The following is a 17,980-nucleotide window of genomic DNA, read 5'->3' on the forward strand; positions in this document are numbered from 1 at the left end:
ATCTGACCCCAGGAATGTGTAAATAAAGTTTCCCCTTCCTGGGACAATGAATTCAAGGTGTTCTTATTTCAATTTCCAGGAGTGTATGTTCAATCTGTTTTAAATGCTAATAGAATAGTGAAACTGTGAGGACGGGTCGTGAGTCGTGCTTGGGTAACTCAGTCGTAGGGCACTTGGCCGCGAATGGCAAAGGTAGCGAGTTCGAGTCTCGGTCCGGCACTCAGCTTTAATCTGCCAGAAAATTTCGTATCAGCGCACGCTCCGCTGCAGAGTGAAAATATCATTCTGGGAACAGAAAAGTAAATAACCACGAAAAGTAAGTGGCAAAGGAACTAGGGCCTCCGAGAACAGATCCCTTGATTGAGAGAATCGCGAAATCAAATAAGCGTGACTACAAGCGAATGTTTAACAAGGAAGTGTACTGTTAGCACAAGTTGTTGTGTGTGTGTGTGTTCAAATGTGTGTGAAATATTATGGGACTTAACTGCTAAGGTCATCAGTCCCTAAGCTTACACACTACTTAACCTAAATTATCCTAAGGACAAACACACACACCCATGCCCGAGGGAGGACTCGAACCTCCGCCGGGACCAGCCGCTGTTGTGTATGTGCGCAGCGTTAGAATACTGGATTTTCTGCCCGGAAGTAAATTCGTGACCTAATACATCTGTTAGGGATCTTCCACATTTTTCCGAAAACATGGAAAAGCACGAAAACTCCCACCTCCACAAAAATGCGAAGTGGAGAGTTGCGAAAGCTTACCCATTATTTCGTTATTGCCCTAACCTGTACTTAATTATGTACGAAGCAACAAAATTCCACAAAAACAATTGTTTCTTTTGTCAGAAAAGTTAAGCATATTATTATTATTTCTTTACTTTCTCAGACGTTAAGTCTGGTTAAAAATGGAAAGTGACGCCGACCTTGATCAAGCGTCACTTCCTTTTAACTGTACGGTATATGTTATATTGCATTTAGGAACTTTCGGGTAATTGAACATGTATCAATAATTACAGATTTCTGTAGTTGTATATATAATATTATTATTATTACTGTTGTTATTATTATTGGCAGCGGCTCTAGTTGTATAAACTCGTTTTTATAAGGATAAATGTGATACAGCAGGTGCTATTAATTCACCACTCCCAAATTTTATCTGAATCTAAAAAGTTGTGGACACCCAGAATGTATACTCATGAGCCGACACTGATAGTGGTTGCATCCAAAGATTTGAAATCCACCTGTAAAACCTCACACCACTTACAGAATAATGCTATTTCTTGAATAGTAGCTTCTTTAATTAGCTCTCGTAATAGTTTGGCATCGAATCTTGCTCTTTAAGGAATTGGTGTCACTTCCAAGGCAATAAAATTCCTAATTGGGTGCCTAAGTGGCATGTGCAATATCAAGATCCTGCTCTCATTGCTCCACATAACAAAGTCAGTAAAATTATGAGAAAGGTTTCTTGAAATTAGAACATCTTGTACCAGACATTGTATTTAGTATACTTTAAGTTCATAGAAAATGTCCCTATGATGTCTGAAGTGCATTCACAGTAAATTAGCATTCACACCATTCCACACCTCCAGTCAAGTTAGCCATTGCTTTCTGATTCAGTCCAGTCATGGTAAAATATTGTGTGTTATCTCACTTAATACAAAACTAACGTGAATCAACAGTTATTTTATGTTCACACCTACCTTCTGCGCTCCAGTATATGATCGTGTACACGATGCTTGCCGTCAGCTCATTCTACAGACTCCCTCCAACTGATGGCTACGCACCAAATTGGCAGGTCCCAAACTGCTCCTATACTTGAATGATGGAACATTCCTAGTCCACCTGTGGACTACAGTCTGGCAGAGATGAGTAAGGGCAAGATTCAGTATGTAGGAACTGTACCATTACAACATTGTGATATGAACTTAAAACCATAATTCATATATACAGACATGCTTTTGGTGTTCAATGAAGTCCCTATGTGTTGTGGCTGTCATAGTGGGAAAGGGAGTGCTTAACGCTAGTAGGCAGATGCCTCTAATTCAGTTGCTCATGAGTGTAAGTCCATGTTGTCCTCAAGGAAAGGTAAGGCTTTGCACTTCCAACTACCCAAACATAGCATTTGATACCTGAATGAAAGCCTCATGCTGAAACTGTAAGAAGAAAGGAAGTTTAGAGTTTAACTTTCAGCTGCTATTGAGGCCATTACAAAGAGAACAGAAGCTCATTTAGAAGGAATTTCTCCTACTCAGGAGAACCATCAAGGCGTTTACCTGAAGTGATTTAGAGAAACCATGACAAACCCAAATATATATTGTCAATATCAATGAAATTCACTAACAGCCATGTAAGTGAGATGTTATTTTATTTTATTTTATTTTGACTACCAGTTTTGGCATTCCACAATGACATTTTCAGGCCCCATATGCATCTCTTAAAATAAACGATGTTGTCATACAGTGCCATATATTCCTGGCTGTCATGAATTCAAACTGTTTCACAAGTGCTTCATTCAAAGACTTGAGTTGCTATCAAATCTTCGAATGGAATACTAGTGAAACAGTTTGAATTCACAACATCCAGGAATATATGCCACTGCGTGACAGTATTATTTATTTTCAGAGATACATATGGCACGTGAAGATGGCATAGTGTAATGAAGAAAATGGTTGTTAAAATAAAATAACATCTCAGTTACATGGTTGGTGGCAAATTTAATTGATATTGACAATTACTTGACCAGCTGATGTTCCCTGTCCATGATGGATCAGCAGAGATTAAATATGTATGGTCAAACAGGAATCTGAATCCCCTTGCTTCCATATGTGAGCCCATTATATGAACATTTGCACCAGCTGCATAGCCTCTGCAGTGTAATGCTCTCTGTTATAAAACTTCTAAAGTACCAGAAACTGTTTGCTGCATAGTAGCTGAACCCAGGCCTTTGCATTCTGTGGGCAATGCTCATACCAGATCTCTGCCTCTGAATCCTGGCTGCCTCAAGTTTTAAGTTCATTCATAGGGAGTAACTGAAGACCATTGTGCAAGAAAGAGAGATGTCCATATTCAAGTCTGTTGTGACGCAGTTGACAGGAAGTTTCACCCAATTATTATCAGAAACACCCACAGGTTATAGTAGATGATAATCCTCTTAATTTTCAAAGTACACCATACTCCCTGATATCATGTATCTGAATCTACATAGAAACCTAAGTAAAGCAGTCACTGACTCACAGATTGTTTACGATGGTTTAGTGCTGTACCAGCTGTGATCCTATTGGTGGTTGTATGACCTTACCCTCCTCCAGTTTCAACTCTGCGTTACTCAGCCAGTTACAAGGCGACCTACAGTTTAACACAGAATGTAAACCACAGTGCAACTTGTCATGTTCCTCGAATATAAATCATTGACAGAGGTAGGAGGCATAAGAAGTCAAAAAATTGTGGGATCAATGTAAAGTTTGCCTAACACATATGTGGTTTTTGTTGAAAATGAAGATAAAGATGATTTGTTACTTTGTTATGTTGGTTTGAGTTTATATTTTTTTATCTGTATCTCTATGAATTATTTGTGATGTCAATTCTTTTACTGCTGATGATTTCTCCAAGGTTTGAAATTTTTTGTTTGCCTGTCTCATTGGGGCTACAGTTCTGTTTCCATGTTCCACAGTCACTCAACATTTTAAAGATGAACCCCATACTCTTAACTGATGAAGACTATTGTTGCAGTTGTGTATGCAACCTTAGGTACACATTGTTCTTAGAGTCACTGGCAATTATATTAGCATATCTTTATTTTCTTCTTTCAGCAAATTTTATACTGCAGTTCATGTTCCTGACTCTCATCCTCGGCATACCACTGCTTACTGTCCAAGCGTCCCTGGGGCAGTATCTCAATGCCGGAATCATGGACATGTGGAGAATCTCTCCAATTTTCCAGGTGAGCATGAATCATCAGTACAGCATGTTATCAATAATTAACATCATATCCACACTGTGTCTTGAAATTGACATAGTGAGGGCATCCTAATATAATGATGAAGTTTCATTTATATTGCACCATCAAGAGAGTAGAAAAAGAAACATATGAAATTTACTTGATGTAACCATTTTGAATTTTGTGGGGAACCCCAGTTATTGGAATATCAGTTCTTCATTTCTTTTTCTTTTTTCATTAAAAAAAGGGAGAATGTAACATACAGAAATAGTTACTTAAATTAGCAGACTAATATGCCTTGAGTGTAGATACTTTTATGATATCAGCAATCTGCAGAAGACTGGGAAATGTAATAAGTGGAAAGGGGTTCAATGTTGTGCCAGTAGAAAGGTACTGCAAAAATTACGAGGTAGAAGAAAGTTGTGGTGGACAGATGGATCACAATAGGAGGTGTTGTGGGAATAAGCTATATAGAAGTTTAATATAAACTAGATGACATAGGTATAGATACATATGGTCAGATTAATAACTAATGTATTGAGAAGGTGGAAAATAGAGTGTGTATCAGTGTACCTAATGGTAAAATACACATAACTAATGTCAAGTTGCAAAAAACTGTAATTTAATAAAACCAGACAATATTTAGCTTGGAATATTTCACATGTTCAGTTCCGTATACAGTTTAAATAACATGCTGTTTTTCACTTGATGGTAGTAGTCTACAAAAGATATATATTGAATAAAGAAGGCCTCTATTAATTTATGTCCTATACCAATTGAATTATTCGCCTGGTCCTGGATCATGTGCGTAATACTAAGAGTTTCACTAACCAATTAGCACATTAAAGCACCACTTAAAGACCAGTTCAAATGTTGACCCTCCATAGCTACTGAATTCACCCAAAGAGAGAACCTCTGGTTGTAGTGTTTGGAAAGTGAAACATTAGTGGCATTGGAAGTTTGAGTTAGTCTTAGAGGTATGTTTGGATGACCTAATTGGTTAGAAATACTGTTCTTACTGGGTTTGAATCCCACTTTGGCAGATATTTTCAGTTTTTTGTGATGAGTGAATAATATTGCAGTAATTGTAATACAGAACTGAAACCACTGATTTGAAATGTACATGCAGGTAATACATAAGTCTCATACAACGATATTACAGAAAACGTGCAGTCAGTGTGATAGTAACCATATATCTCCATTAATATGAAACTAGACATAACCCACCAGAACATACACAAATGGCAAATAATGAAATTACAATTGTGCAAATGCAGTATAGTAGGGTGCATAAGTTAATCAATTTGTGGCTGATTTGGAGCATACAGGGTGCAAAATTTAGTACACAGAGGTGTCACAATGGCTCTAACCCAGTTGGTAATTGAGTCAAACAGAGTTTTTGATGACAGTTCTGTGTATTTCCTTCCATGTTGCTACAACTTTATGCCAGAATTCATGAGTCATAGTAGCTAGTGTGTGGTGGTATGTCAACCCATGATCAGTTGTTTTCAGTGGGTGATCTAAAGAATGTTCTGGCCAGAACAACAGTCATACTCCCTCTGTATCCATGTTGGTTAGGACAGCATGGGCGTCATGCTACTTAGATAAACCCACTACATAATCTTTCCTTATATGCAGAACACAGTGTACAGTTGCACTGAAATTCTAATCATCTGCATATCCGAGCATGTCATACACTGAAGATTTAAATAATGAACAACTACACCAGTTACTTATTTTTTCATGCTTAACACAATGTGTTTTGAGAATTTATTCTCATTTTCAAGTGCATTTATTTCCATAAATATTTTTTGTGATGTTTGTATATACGATCTAATCCTCTCTTGCACTGTAATTGTCTTTTTGAGGGTATACAGCAATCAGAAAATAGGATAAATGAATCTTGAAATTTTTTATATGCTAATGTTAGAGATAGTATTTTTGTTCTTCTAATTACAAGTATTGTGCCTCCTCCATTACACACAATATTGCACGTGTGCAAATTATCACTTACACTGTTTGTTTTTGTAATAAAAACATGCTACAGACAAATTATGACAGTATGGTTTCACAAAGAGTTTTTATTCTGCCATAAGTGTTAAATTTTCTGAGCATAACATTATGTACATAAAGTTGTCAATTATAAAATTTGTTTTACCATTAACGACTATTGAATTATTGGTTATGTTTGTATTTTGTTGTGGATGTAGGGATGCAAACTAGACAACTCACTCTTTACCTCACCGAGGATTAACTTGAAAAATCTGAGCATTGCTAAGTCAACGAATTTAGATGAAATGAAGTTGATGAGATAAATTAAACATTTTGAGATGAAACCAAAAACATTTCTTCTGTAAATATTTTGTCTTTTAAATCACCACTATACAGCTAACAAACACCAAATATGTGTAATTGAAAGTCTCTTCGACTCATTTTAAACACTTTAGTACCTCGCAGTGGGGAGTTTCTACCACCAGATACTATTGTCATCCCAGTCACAGTGCAATGCAATCCTCAAAAAGCTCACCAGTGATATAGTTTCAGGAAGGGGGTCAAAAGGTGTTATTAAAGAAGTAGTTCACAAATCACAGGAAATGAAACATGTCTGTTTCCACAGAACCAGTGTGGCTTAATCTTACTTTGACCATCCGAATATCATCATAGGAGTCCTGAGAAATGCAGGATGTGATGATCAGCTTGAACAGCATATTGGTTTCTCAAGACAGATTTTGGGATCTATAGGGATTGGTGGAGATATATTTCTTCTGTGGAAGTAGTGAATGAACACCATGTTCGATGTGCAGGCATGGAGTTACATTAGCAGTTTCCTCAAAATATATCTTACAAGGAAAACACACCATAGGTCACTCTCCGATGAAGTTGGAACTTCGTTTGTTGAAAGAAGGGTGAAAATGAAGGGACACCTATATTGGCATAGGTGCCAACAATCAATAGTTTCTGAGAAAATGATAGTCAAAGTTTTTACACTGCTTCATCAGTTAGCACATGTAGCATTAGGCCACGGGAATCAGTAGTGTAGCAGGTAAGAGCACAGTTTGGAATTTTTGTCTCTGTGTTCCAATCCAATCTTTTTTTGTCACTGGAGTATGTGACATCAATGATACCAATATTTTTGTGCATTTGAGAAAAACAATGCATTTGCTGAGAAAAGAAATAAGCATTTCAAATCTTATGAAAATAGAATTTATCATCACAAATCTTATACAGTCTTATGTGAAAACCATATAAATTCTAGTACTGGTACTTCAGTTTATTTATATATGTATTTTTTACTTCAAACAAACCATCTCATTCCCCAGGGTGACATAAATAATAAAAACATTCAAAGCATAGAGATTGAGAGCAGCAGAAGCAACATGGAAATGCTTCTATGCCACTGTCACACTTTTTAGTGTGAATGTCATTAGGATAAGCAACCTTGTTAATGTAGCTAAACACCTCCTGATCTGGCAAACCAAGCATATCAAAGCATTTTCACAATATTATGTAAAAACAGAGCCACTTCTGTACATTATTGAGTTGTTGGTTGGCAAAGCCGTCCATCCTTATATGATGGTCTCGTTGTCAATGAAACAGAATATCGACACATTCACTGAAAGTAATTCTGCCATTATGCATGCCATTCTGTCAATACTATGATTTATGCTTATACTGACAGCTGAAGAATTACATACTTCTGTGAAAAAAACCATGAATTTGGCTTTGAATATGGAGCTCAAAAGTTCAGAACCGTGCTCTTAGCCACTACACTACCGACTCGCTTGGTTTAATGTTACGTGCACTAAGTGATGGGATAGTGTCATAGCTTTGACTGTCATTTTCTTGGAAACTGTTGGGTGTTGGCACCTAAGACAAAATAAGTGCCCCTTATTTTCACCCTTCAAGTGACGTTTCGACTGTGTCAGAGAGCGACCTGTAGTAGGTTCTCCTATTATGGTATAGGTTGGGGAAACTGTTGTTCTAACCTCATGCCTGTGCATCAAATGTGGTGTACATTTAGTATTTCCACAGAAGAAACATAGCTCTGCCAATCCCTACAGATACCAATTGACTGTCTTAAGAAACTAATACACTATTCAAATTAATCACCATGTTCTGAAGACCTCAGGAGTGGTACGATGATATTAGGCTGGTTAAAGTAAGATAAAACATATTGATTCTATGGAAACTGACATGTTTTGCTTCCTGTGACTTTTTTTATTGCCTCTTTTTGACTCTCCTCCTCAAATTGTATGAGGCAGTTGAGGATTGCATCACACTGTGACTGGGTGGACGACAGTATCAGGTGGCAGAAACTCCCTACTGCGACCTTGAGTTACCGAAGTGTTTAAAATGAGTTGAAGAGTCCTTCAGTTACATACAATTGGCTTTTATTAGCTGTGTAGGGGGGGGGGGGGGAGGAAATATTTGCAGAAGAAATGATATTGGTTTCATCACGACCTGTTTCATTTATTTCACTTTTGTTTCTTCTAAATTTGTTGTCTTGCCAATGCTTACCATTTCCAAGTTATTCCATGTTGATGTAAAGAGAGTTGTGGAGTCTCAATGCCTACTTGTCCCTCTCATTTTACCTTATTTACATGCCCCTCAAATTTTTGTTTAAAGCAATAGTTGATGAGCAACTGCATTAAGAGTCAAGTTAATGTGTCCAGTGACTATCTTGAAGGCATTATTAAGCAAAAGTCACAGAATACATCCTAATATCATGTAAGACCACCTCCTGCCTGGTGTAATGCACCAACTCAAAAAGTCATTGGAATTCCCCTGAAGAAATATTGAGCCGTAGTGCCCCTATAGCCATCCATAATTGTGAAAATGTTGCCACTGCAGAATTTTGTACACAAACTGACCTATTGATTATGTCCCGTGAATGTTCGATGGGTGACCAAGTCCAAACCGATCATGAACAACTGTGGCCCGGTGACTTGGCACATTATCATCCATAAACATTCCATCATTGTTTGGGAACATGAAGTCCATGAATGGCTGCAAATGGTCTCCAAGTAGCTGAACATTACTGCTTCCAGTCAATGATTTGTTCAGTTGGTCCAGAGGACCTAGTTCAGTCCAGTAAACACAGCCCACACTGTTATGGAGCCACCACCAGCTTTCACAGTGCCTTGTTGACAACTTGAGTCCGTGGCTTTATGGGTTCTGTACCACACTCAAACCCTACGACAGCTCTTACTAACTGAAATCAGGCCTCATCTGATCAAGCCACAGTTTTCCAGTCCTCTAGGGTCCAACCAATATGGCCAAGAGACCATAAGAGGCACGGCAGGCAATGTTGTGCTGTTAGCAGACACACTCACATTGATCATCTGCTGCCATAGTCCGTTAATGCCAAATTTTGCCGCACTATTGTATATGTAAATCCCACATTGATTTTTATGGTTATTTCACGTAGTGTTTCTTATCTGTTACCACTGACAATTTTATGCAAACCCTGCTGCTCTCAGTTGTCAATTGAAGGCCGTCGGCCTCTGTGTTGCCCATGATGAGTGGTAGTGCCTAAAATTTGGTATTCTCAGCCCACTCTTGATACTGGGGTCTGGGAATATTGAATTCCCTAACAGTTTCCCAAATGGAATGTCGCATGCATCAAACTCAAACTATCATTCTGCATTGAAAGTCTGCTAATTCCCATAATGTGGCCATAATCATGTCAGAAACCTTTTTACATGAATCACCTCAGTAAAAATGACAGCTATGTCACTGCGCTACCCTTTTATACCATATGCCCACAATACTACCATTATCTGCATATGTGCGAATTGCTAGCCTGTGACTGATGTCACCTCAGGGTATATATTTTTTCCAAACATTTATATTTATGTAAAGCTTTTATTAGTAATACCAAATGGCAAAGGTTGCAAATTTTACAAATATAACATTAGAAACTTTCTGTTAATGAACAATATCAACTTTGTGTCAATAGATAATGCATCCCCTAATTTTCACGGCATGTAGTCAGTACAGGGTAACATAAATAAAAATGTATTGATGGAAAAATTGTGTCTGACAATCAGAAGATTCTACGAACATACACACATAGGAAATATATTATTTATGTCTATTTTTCCCTGCCTTCAACTCTACCACATACAATGCACTTAGCTTTCTGCTCTTATTAACTCTTGCATGATGTTTAGTAAGTAATCTCTGTCTTGCTTATTACAGTATCTTTCACCTTTAAGCTCTCAGGTTTTCAAATCCCAGCTGGTGCATTCCCCAACAATTAGTCTTTCCTTCTCATGCTTTCCAGTAACTCTCTCCTGACCCAGGGTTCTGGACAACTCTCCCCATTTCCTAAACCTCGCCAGTCCGTTTCCTTCATCCCTCTTCCTTCCACATCAACACTTCTGCCAGAAGCAGAAGCCACTGGCTTCATAAGCTTGCACAGTTATTTAACCTTTGTTTATGTTTTCTCCAGGTGCCACTTAGTGAGTTGATTTTTTCATGTTTTTATTTTTTATTTTTATATGGTTATTTCAGTGCATAGTAAGCTTACTTATATACTAAAAGTTGTATTTTTTATGACTTCAGGGTGTCGGTGTAGCACTGTTAGCATCACAAGCTTTAATTGGAATCTACAGCATAGTTGGAGTGTCATGGATGTTCATCTACTTCCGTGACTCATTTATAACCAAACAGGACCAGTATCCGTGGGCTGTTTTTGAACAATATCGTCAAGGTAAGATACCATCTGCCTTATATGTCTCTCTGTTTCTATGATATTCATTGAGATCAGTGTTGAGAAAGTTGAGGTGGTAATCTAGTTGTAATACACAGAGTCAATTTTTGTGAGCTGCTACGTGTGCACTCGCAAACCGTTTCCTGAAATGTGTTCTTAAAGCAGTGTGCAGTAATGTTCCTGCTTCTGTGTCAAGTAAATGTGTCTGTATGTATACTGATTTGTCATGTTTTTCCCTTCTGTAACACACAATGAATTGAAAGTGTACTGATTACAAAGCTTCATATTTAAGATGACTGTCTAACTCCATAATACTTTCATAATGGTCAAGTAAACTGTCCATGCATTTTTCATTTTTCTAGAACTTCTGCATCACTCCAGTTTGGTAGATGTCTTACATATTGCTGAACAGATGATATTTTTGTGAATGATGTATTGTCGCTCATTTCTTAAATGAAAATCTCCAATTCTCAATTATTGAGGTTTATTTAGTAAACAGTCAATGAGTCAGAGTATAACTCCAGTACTCGTGGTATTAAACTTAACTGTAGTTGAACAAACATAACTCAAACATACACAGTGGAATACTATAATGGTATATGCTCACATTAATAATTTTATTTGTACTTCATAATTAATGTTCAGTGTGGTCTGACTGCAATACAAGTTATCTTGTTAATTCTATATCTGTACATTGTCAACAGTGGAGAGGTACGAAGTTCACTAGAGATGCTTTTGATACTACAGACAGTCCCAGTTTGCTTTGTTGGACGGAGGGTACAATATGATAGATTTATGATAATATTCATATCAGCTAATGTTCCATCATAATACATAAAAATGAATAAGGCATATAATACATCATCAGAATAATAGTTACACATACATGATGAATTGTAAAATTAAACTTTCATGTCTGGGAAGGTCACAGTTAATAAAATATTGTGGGCTATTATGTCATTGTTGGGTGAATTTTCTATTGAAACATAGCATTCCATCCGCATCTATGGAGGACAATTTCAAGGGGGATTGTAGCTTCTTTGAATCTTCTTGGAGAAGGGTCCTTGATTTTCTTTTATGTAGAGGAGAGAGTTGAAAACATAGTGGCTAAACATTGTCATTATTCCCAACTACTTGAAAATGGTTCTACAGTCATCCGATTTCTTACTGGAAGATATTATTCATACAGCCTTCTTTTGTAGGAGCAATATGTTTTTTGCTTCTAGTAGAGTGCCTCCACAGCATCAATCTGTGTGTGATGTGGCTGTGAAACAGTGCTTAATATACTGAGATTAAGTACTTATCTGTTATCACAGTTGATCTTCCTGAGGAGGTAAATTACTCTTCAGAGATTAGAACACACATATGCAGTATCTTCAGTCCACGTCAGCTTGTTGTCAGCTGTGGTTCCCAGGTGTTTGACACTACCAACACTTGCTATGAGTCCATAGTCAGCAAGGCAGCATAATATTTTATGAGTTTTTATCTTTATTTTATTTGATCTTGTTTGCTTTGAACCACTTTTAGGTACTTCAAATGAAATGTCAGCTTCCTTTAGTGCCTCAGCTGAATTTCTACCTTTACTCATTAAAAAAGCAAGGAACTTACGTCATTGACAAATATTAAAAAGAGCAGAGGCCAAATACAGACCCCTGCTGTGCACAGTGTTTAAGTGCCATTTCACTCCCTGGATACAAACACTCTGTCGCCTGCCTCTTAGATAAGATGACAGAGGTTCAAAGAGAGAGAGTATCACCTAAAACAAGGCAGGAAAACTTCCAATTTCACAGTTTCTTCTGCATCGCTATGTTTTTTGCGTGGCTGTCTTAATGCTCTTTTTACCTCAGCAGAAGAATTACCATTGTTAAGCCATGCATTAGTGAGATGTTTCAATTCGATATTCACAAATGTTCCTTGCTCTATCCAGCAATGTTTTTATGATGCTTCACTTTTGTTGTGGGTGGTGGTTCAGATCTCTGTTTAACAAAGACCCACCCACAATCTACACCAGGATCCAAACCACCATCAACAACAAAAGTGAGACATCATAAAAACATTGGTGGATAGAGCAAGGAATATTTGTTAATCAGAGCTGCTTGACATGGAATTAAAACACCTCACTAATGCATTGCTTAACAATGGTTATTCATTCACTGGAGGAAAATGAGTAAAATGACCACCACACAACAATCGTAGCAGTGCACAAATGCCTGTTGTGAAATTGAAAGTTTTCCTGCTTTTCGTTAAGGACATTACTGACCACATAGGAAACAACTTGGTAGAATAGAACTCAGCAGTGATCGACAAACCCACCAAGAATATACAGGACCATCTAAAATTGGCCAAAGATGCTCACAAACTGCTGGAGAAAGCAGGAGTTTATAGGACTCCTGTGTAGTTGTGGGGAGCTATATATTGCGAGCTAACATCCAAAAGATGTTCGGGCTCACATGCAGGTCCTCTTTGTGGAAATGTCTTGTCTCAAAATCATCTAGGGGTTGAATCGCACGTGACATATTACACGCCCTAAATTAGACACTCGTCACTCTTTGGTTAAATTGTCTGGCTGATGGCATATTTACAAAATACAAAGTTAACATAACATATAATAACAGTAATAATAATATCGGGAACTAAATTAGTAACTCATAGATGATGTAGGCCACATAGTTGTGATTTGGTTTGAATAATGTTTATTCAGAAAGCAAACTAATAGTGAAAGTGGTCGTATTTAGAGTTACTGTTACACTCGAGCACATACCCATTTGACACAGTTCGATCATTCACAGTGTCATCACTAAAAACAAGTTATCTATGCAAAAAGTTAGAGTTCACACCAGGCGCACGGCTGCTCACTGCTCAGAGATCAAGTCCTGCAATACTACACAATGCGAAATTTTCTAAGTTGTTTCATTTCCTAGCTGCCTAAAGACCGACTGTCTGCTTTTGCACCTCAGTCCAAACTGTACCGTTTGGTGTCTCCAGCCAAACTGTCTGCTTTGGCGTCTGGACCACCACTCCCTCTACTCCCTCTACCTATCCCCAGCCATGTATACCACGCGCCGAATATCCTCACTCAACTGACTAGGGAAGTTCCATTTCCTGAAGCTGTCCATATGATTGGCTACAGCTTATTCTACATTATTTTACATTTTAAGATATTTAAATAATCAAAGCTTAACCACTTTAACATTCTAAATAAAGTAACAATAATATCCACTGTTAAATTCTTTTACGTAAAACCAATACAATTTCATTCTTAACTTTGAATGTCATGACCAGTAGCCTTGCACAAATGTGCTTTCTGATAAATAAATAAAGAACAAAAGTAACTATTATGCACTAAACTTTACAAAAAATATTCCATTACCTAATGGTTCAATAAGGTGTCATGCTGTCATCATTCAATGAGTTTTTTGAGGAGCAAATGATGATCTCATGCTTAACTGAAAATATTGATAATTTCAATTTACTATATCTTTCAAACAAATAAAGTTACAGAATTGATATTTACAACATTTGTCATTTTAATGATGTGCTTCTATATCAAATGCTGATTTTTAAGATCGACCAGAGCATTCAGATTTTAGGATTCACATCTTTGTTACAAAACTTGTTAATTTCACTTTAAAAGTAAATCCTAAACTATTATAGATATGATAAATATTCAAGTTTTATTGGGATCACTATGAAAATTTATGGAGGATGGCAGATTAAAATTACTGTGGCTTCATTTCCTGCACTACTACAGAATTAAATAGTTTTCATAATTGTTTCCCTTTATGGCCAATCTTAGGTCTGTCATATTTAACACTGCTACGTCTCCTCAGCCACAAATGGCTTCTTCTGTGTTTCCCTATGATGTAGGTTCTCATCTGTCTTGCTCGCACACTACAGTGCTTAGGCCTCAATAGACAATAGACGCCTGTGTATTTCCCCATCTTGTGGTGAACCTGTGCCTTTGTGGCACGGTCCTTGATGACAGGGTTCGTTTCACAATTCCTGTAGGCTGACTCCTTTGGCCATATATTTAAATGAGAGCACAATGCTTGTTAGCACACGATATGGATACGACAAAAAGAACAGTCAGCAAACAACTAGAAGAGCTCAGGGGCAACATGTAGGAGGGGAGACACTGACTGATCAGCTGTTGTAGAGCATGCTTTGCTCTCAGATGACTACCACATTCATTTTGAAAGGACTCAAGTAATGGCAGCCACATGGGGGTACTAAGAAAGGATGTAAAGAGAGGCCACAGAAATTTTAAGCACCCTAGGAATTTCAGTAGGAAGAAGGAGGGCATGGAATTGAATGATATCTGGATGCTGGTGCTGAAGATGATGTGTTTGAGGCTTCCACCATGGGGTGGTAGCGACAGTGGACAACAACCAGTTGTTGCATCCAGGTATTCAAAGCATGTGACGTCACTCCACTGCACAGGAGTACATGTAAATGGAATTTTGCTGCAGTCAGTAGTGTGCCAGGGTGTGAATTGGACATTTGCAGAAGTTTTGATCCCCCTTGGAAATGTCCTTTGCAGATGGGGGTGAAGTTTTGGGTTATAATGGAAAATCCATCCAACATGTCATAATAGCTCAGAGTATTTTGTTAATTGTGATACACTATGAAACATTCATGTTGGAAATATCTTAATACATGACAAAAAATAATTTATATTTATTCTTGAACTAATGAAATATCCCATTTACGTTATACAATAAAACTACACACGTGCAAGGTCATTCATGATTAAAAAATCACTGATTGAGTTGAATCCATTTTGCAACAGGTATTCTTTTAATTTGCTCTTGAATTTAAGTGTTTTAAGAGCAACATTTTTGATGTCTGTAGGTAGAGCAATGAGGATTTTCATGCCTGAGTAATTTACTCCTTACTTCACAAGGGTGAAGTTATTCCGGTAACTATATAGATTCTGTTTCAATCTCATACTGTGGCCATGATATGTACTATTTGCTTTGAAAGGGGAGTAGCTTTTTAATGAAAAATACAATAGAGAGGATATACTGAGATGTCACTGCAAGAACTTGTAGTTTCTGGGACATATTTCTGCAAGAGTGTCTCAGATGAACACCACTCGTAATGTGTATAACTCGCTTCTCAGCAACAAAGTTTCTCTCTCTCTCTCTCTCTCTCTCTCTCTCTCTCTCTCTCTCTCCAGGGACTGAATAATGTTGAATGTTGTTACCTCATGCTGACTGTCAGCTACAACACAAGTTGCATAATTAGTATAGAGATAACCACAACTTATCCGGATTGTAACCACAAGTACCTTCCTGTGTGGCTGATGTTACTAATACATGCAAATTCTATGGTATTCACCTTGGCAGTGGGTATAAAGTCCTGGCCTTGGACGTATTTTTAATCACCATAATTTGGCCAGAAAGGGGAGTAGAAGGAGATGTCTGTAATTCAGGTTCACTGACCTGTATGACACTCCCAACATCTCCACTGTTTCACGGAGTATGAGGTGTGTTCAAAAAGTTAGGTGACTTTATATTTTTATGAAAAAATGTTTATTTATTCATCAATATTCATGTTGTCCCTTTCAAAGTAATCTACCTCACGTACAATACACTTGTGCCAGTGCTTCTTCCAAACCTCGAAGCACTTCTCATAAGCACTTTTCGGGACAGCCTTGAGTACTTCTAATGATGCAGTTTTTATTTACTCAATTATTGAAAATCTTCATCCTTTCATATGTCTCTTCAGTTTTGGGAACAGGGAAAAGTCACAAGGGGCCAAATCCAGTGAATATGGTGGCTGAGGCATGATTGTCGTGTTGTTTTTGGCCAAAATATCTCTCACAAGCAATGATGAATGAGCAGGTGCATTGTCGTGATGCAAAAGCCATGAATTGTTTCCCCACAATTCCAGACATGTTTTGCGTATTGCTTCTCACAAACATTGCCTAACATCAAGGTTATACTCCTTATCGATCATACGACCTGGAGGCAAAAATTCATGATGCACTATGCCACGCTAATTGAAGAAAACAGTGAGAAAACTTTGACATTTGATCAAAATTGATGTGCTTTTTTTCGGTCTTGGTTCTCAGGGATGCTTCCATTGGGACAATTGGGCTTCGGTTTCAGTGTCATAACTGTAAACCCCTGTTTTGTCACCAGTTATGACCCTTTTGAGCAAATCAGGATCATCATTGACATCACTGAAAAGCTCTTGAGTAATGCTCAAGTGACGGTTCTTCTGACCAAAATTGAGAAGTTTTGGAGCAAACTTCACTGACACATACCTCATGCCCAAAACATCTGAAAAAATTGCATGACATGAGCCGACCTATATGCCAACATCCTCAGCAACTTCTCTTACAGTAATTCGATGATTTTCCAAAACCATTTTCTTCACATTATCACCTCTTGTTGATGTGCTGGGTCGTCCGGAGACAGGTTCATCATTACCATCTTCTCGGCCATCTTGGAAGAGCTTGTATCACTTGTAAACATTTTTTTTTTTTACTTAGAGCAAACTCATTGTATGCCACTGTCAACATGTCAAGTGTTTTAGAGCACTTGATTCCATTTTTCACACACAATTTGATGCAAATTTGTACAAAAACAAAGAAAGAAAGAAAGAATTGATAATTGAAAGTACATTGCCCGCACAATTTGAAAAGTCAACTTACTTTTTGAACAGCCCTCGTATATGCATGATGGTATACATCTGTCGTATATAAATGTTAAGCTCAGTAACTCCTTTGATAACATTTAAGAGTAGTAGGCTACAGCTCAACACCATGGCTCATCCTCTCCCTAATTTTCAACTCATATTCATCAAACTATTCTATTACGCATTAGTTAAAAATGTTAAGTATATTTCACACTCTCTTGTTAACTAAACTGTACCATTATTTTTTGATCTGATTTTATCTGTAATAGGACACATGATTACTTTATTTAAAATGTAAGTAATATTTATGAATAATGTAATAACTGAAGCGTTTCATTTTCTTCCCAGAACCACAAATAAATGGTACTCACAAACTTGAAGAAACAGTACCTGACTACCTCAATGGAATGGTCCTTCAGAGACAAAGTCTTGTCTCTCCAGATCCTTCATTTGGGCACCTTAAATTCCAAGTTACATTCAATTTGGCTGTGGTCTGGATGATTGTATTTGTTTCTTTAAGCAAAGGTCAGTACGCAAATTTCATTAAGCAGTGTAACATATTTTGAAGAGAAATTGTGTTGACTGTAACATTGCTCAAAAGGGCACAAAACAAATTTTGTACTGCACATGCTTAGTAATAAATAATCCTGTATTTATAATAAGTAAACACAGTAAACAGAGGC

The 17,980-nt window shown here is 37.4% G+C and overlaps 1 protein-coding gene across 1 annotated transcript in view; it reads left to right on the forward strand.

The window, feature by feature from the left end:
* Positions 1-17,980, forward strand: part of LOC126248816 (sodium-dependent transporter bedraggled) — a 777,714-nt gene that overhangs the window by 707,927 nt on the left and 51,807 nt on the right. The window contains exons 10-12 of the mRNA XM_049950225.1: positions 3,810-3,940; positions 10,505-10,652; positions 17,646-17,822. Coding sequence (XP_049806182.1) covers positions 3,810-3,940; positions 10,505-10,652; positions 17,646-17,822 — 456 coding nt within the window. The remainder of the gene's footprint in view (positions 1-3,809; positions 3,941-10,504; positions 10,653-17,645; positions 17,823-17,980) is intronic.

The sequence above is a fragment of the Schistocerca nitens genome, chromosome 3 (assembly GCF_023898315.1).
Source record: "Schistocerca nitens isolate TAMUIC-IGC-003100 chromosome 3, iqSchNite1.1, whole genome shotgun sequence".
NCBI lineage: Eukaryota > Metazoa > Arthropoda > Insecta > Orthoptera > Acrididae > Schistocerca > Schistocerca nitens.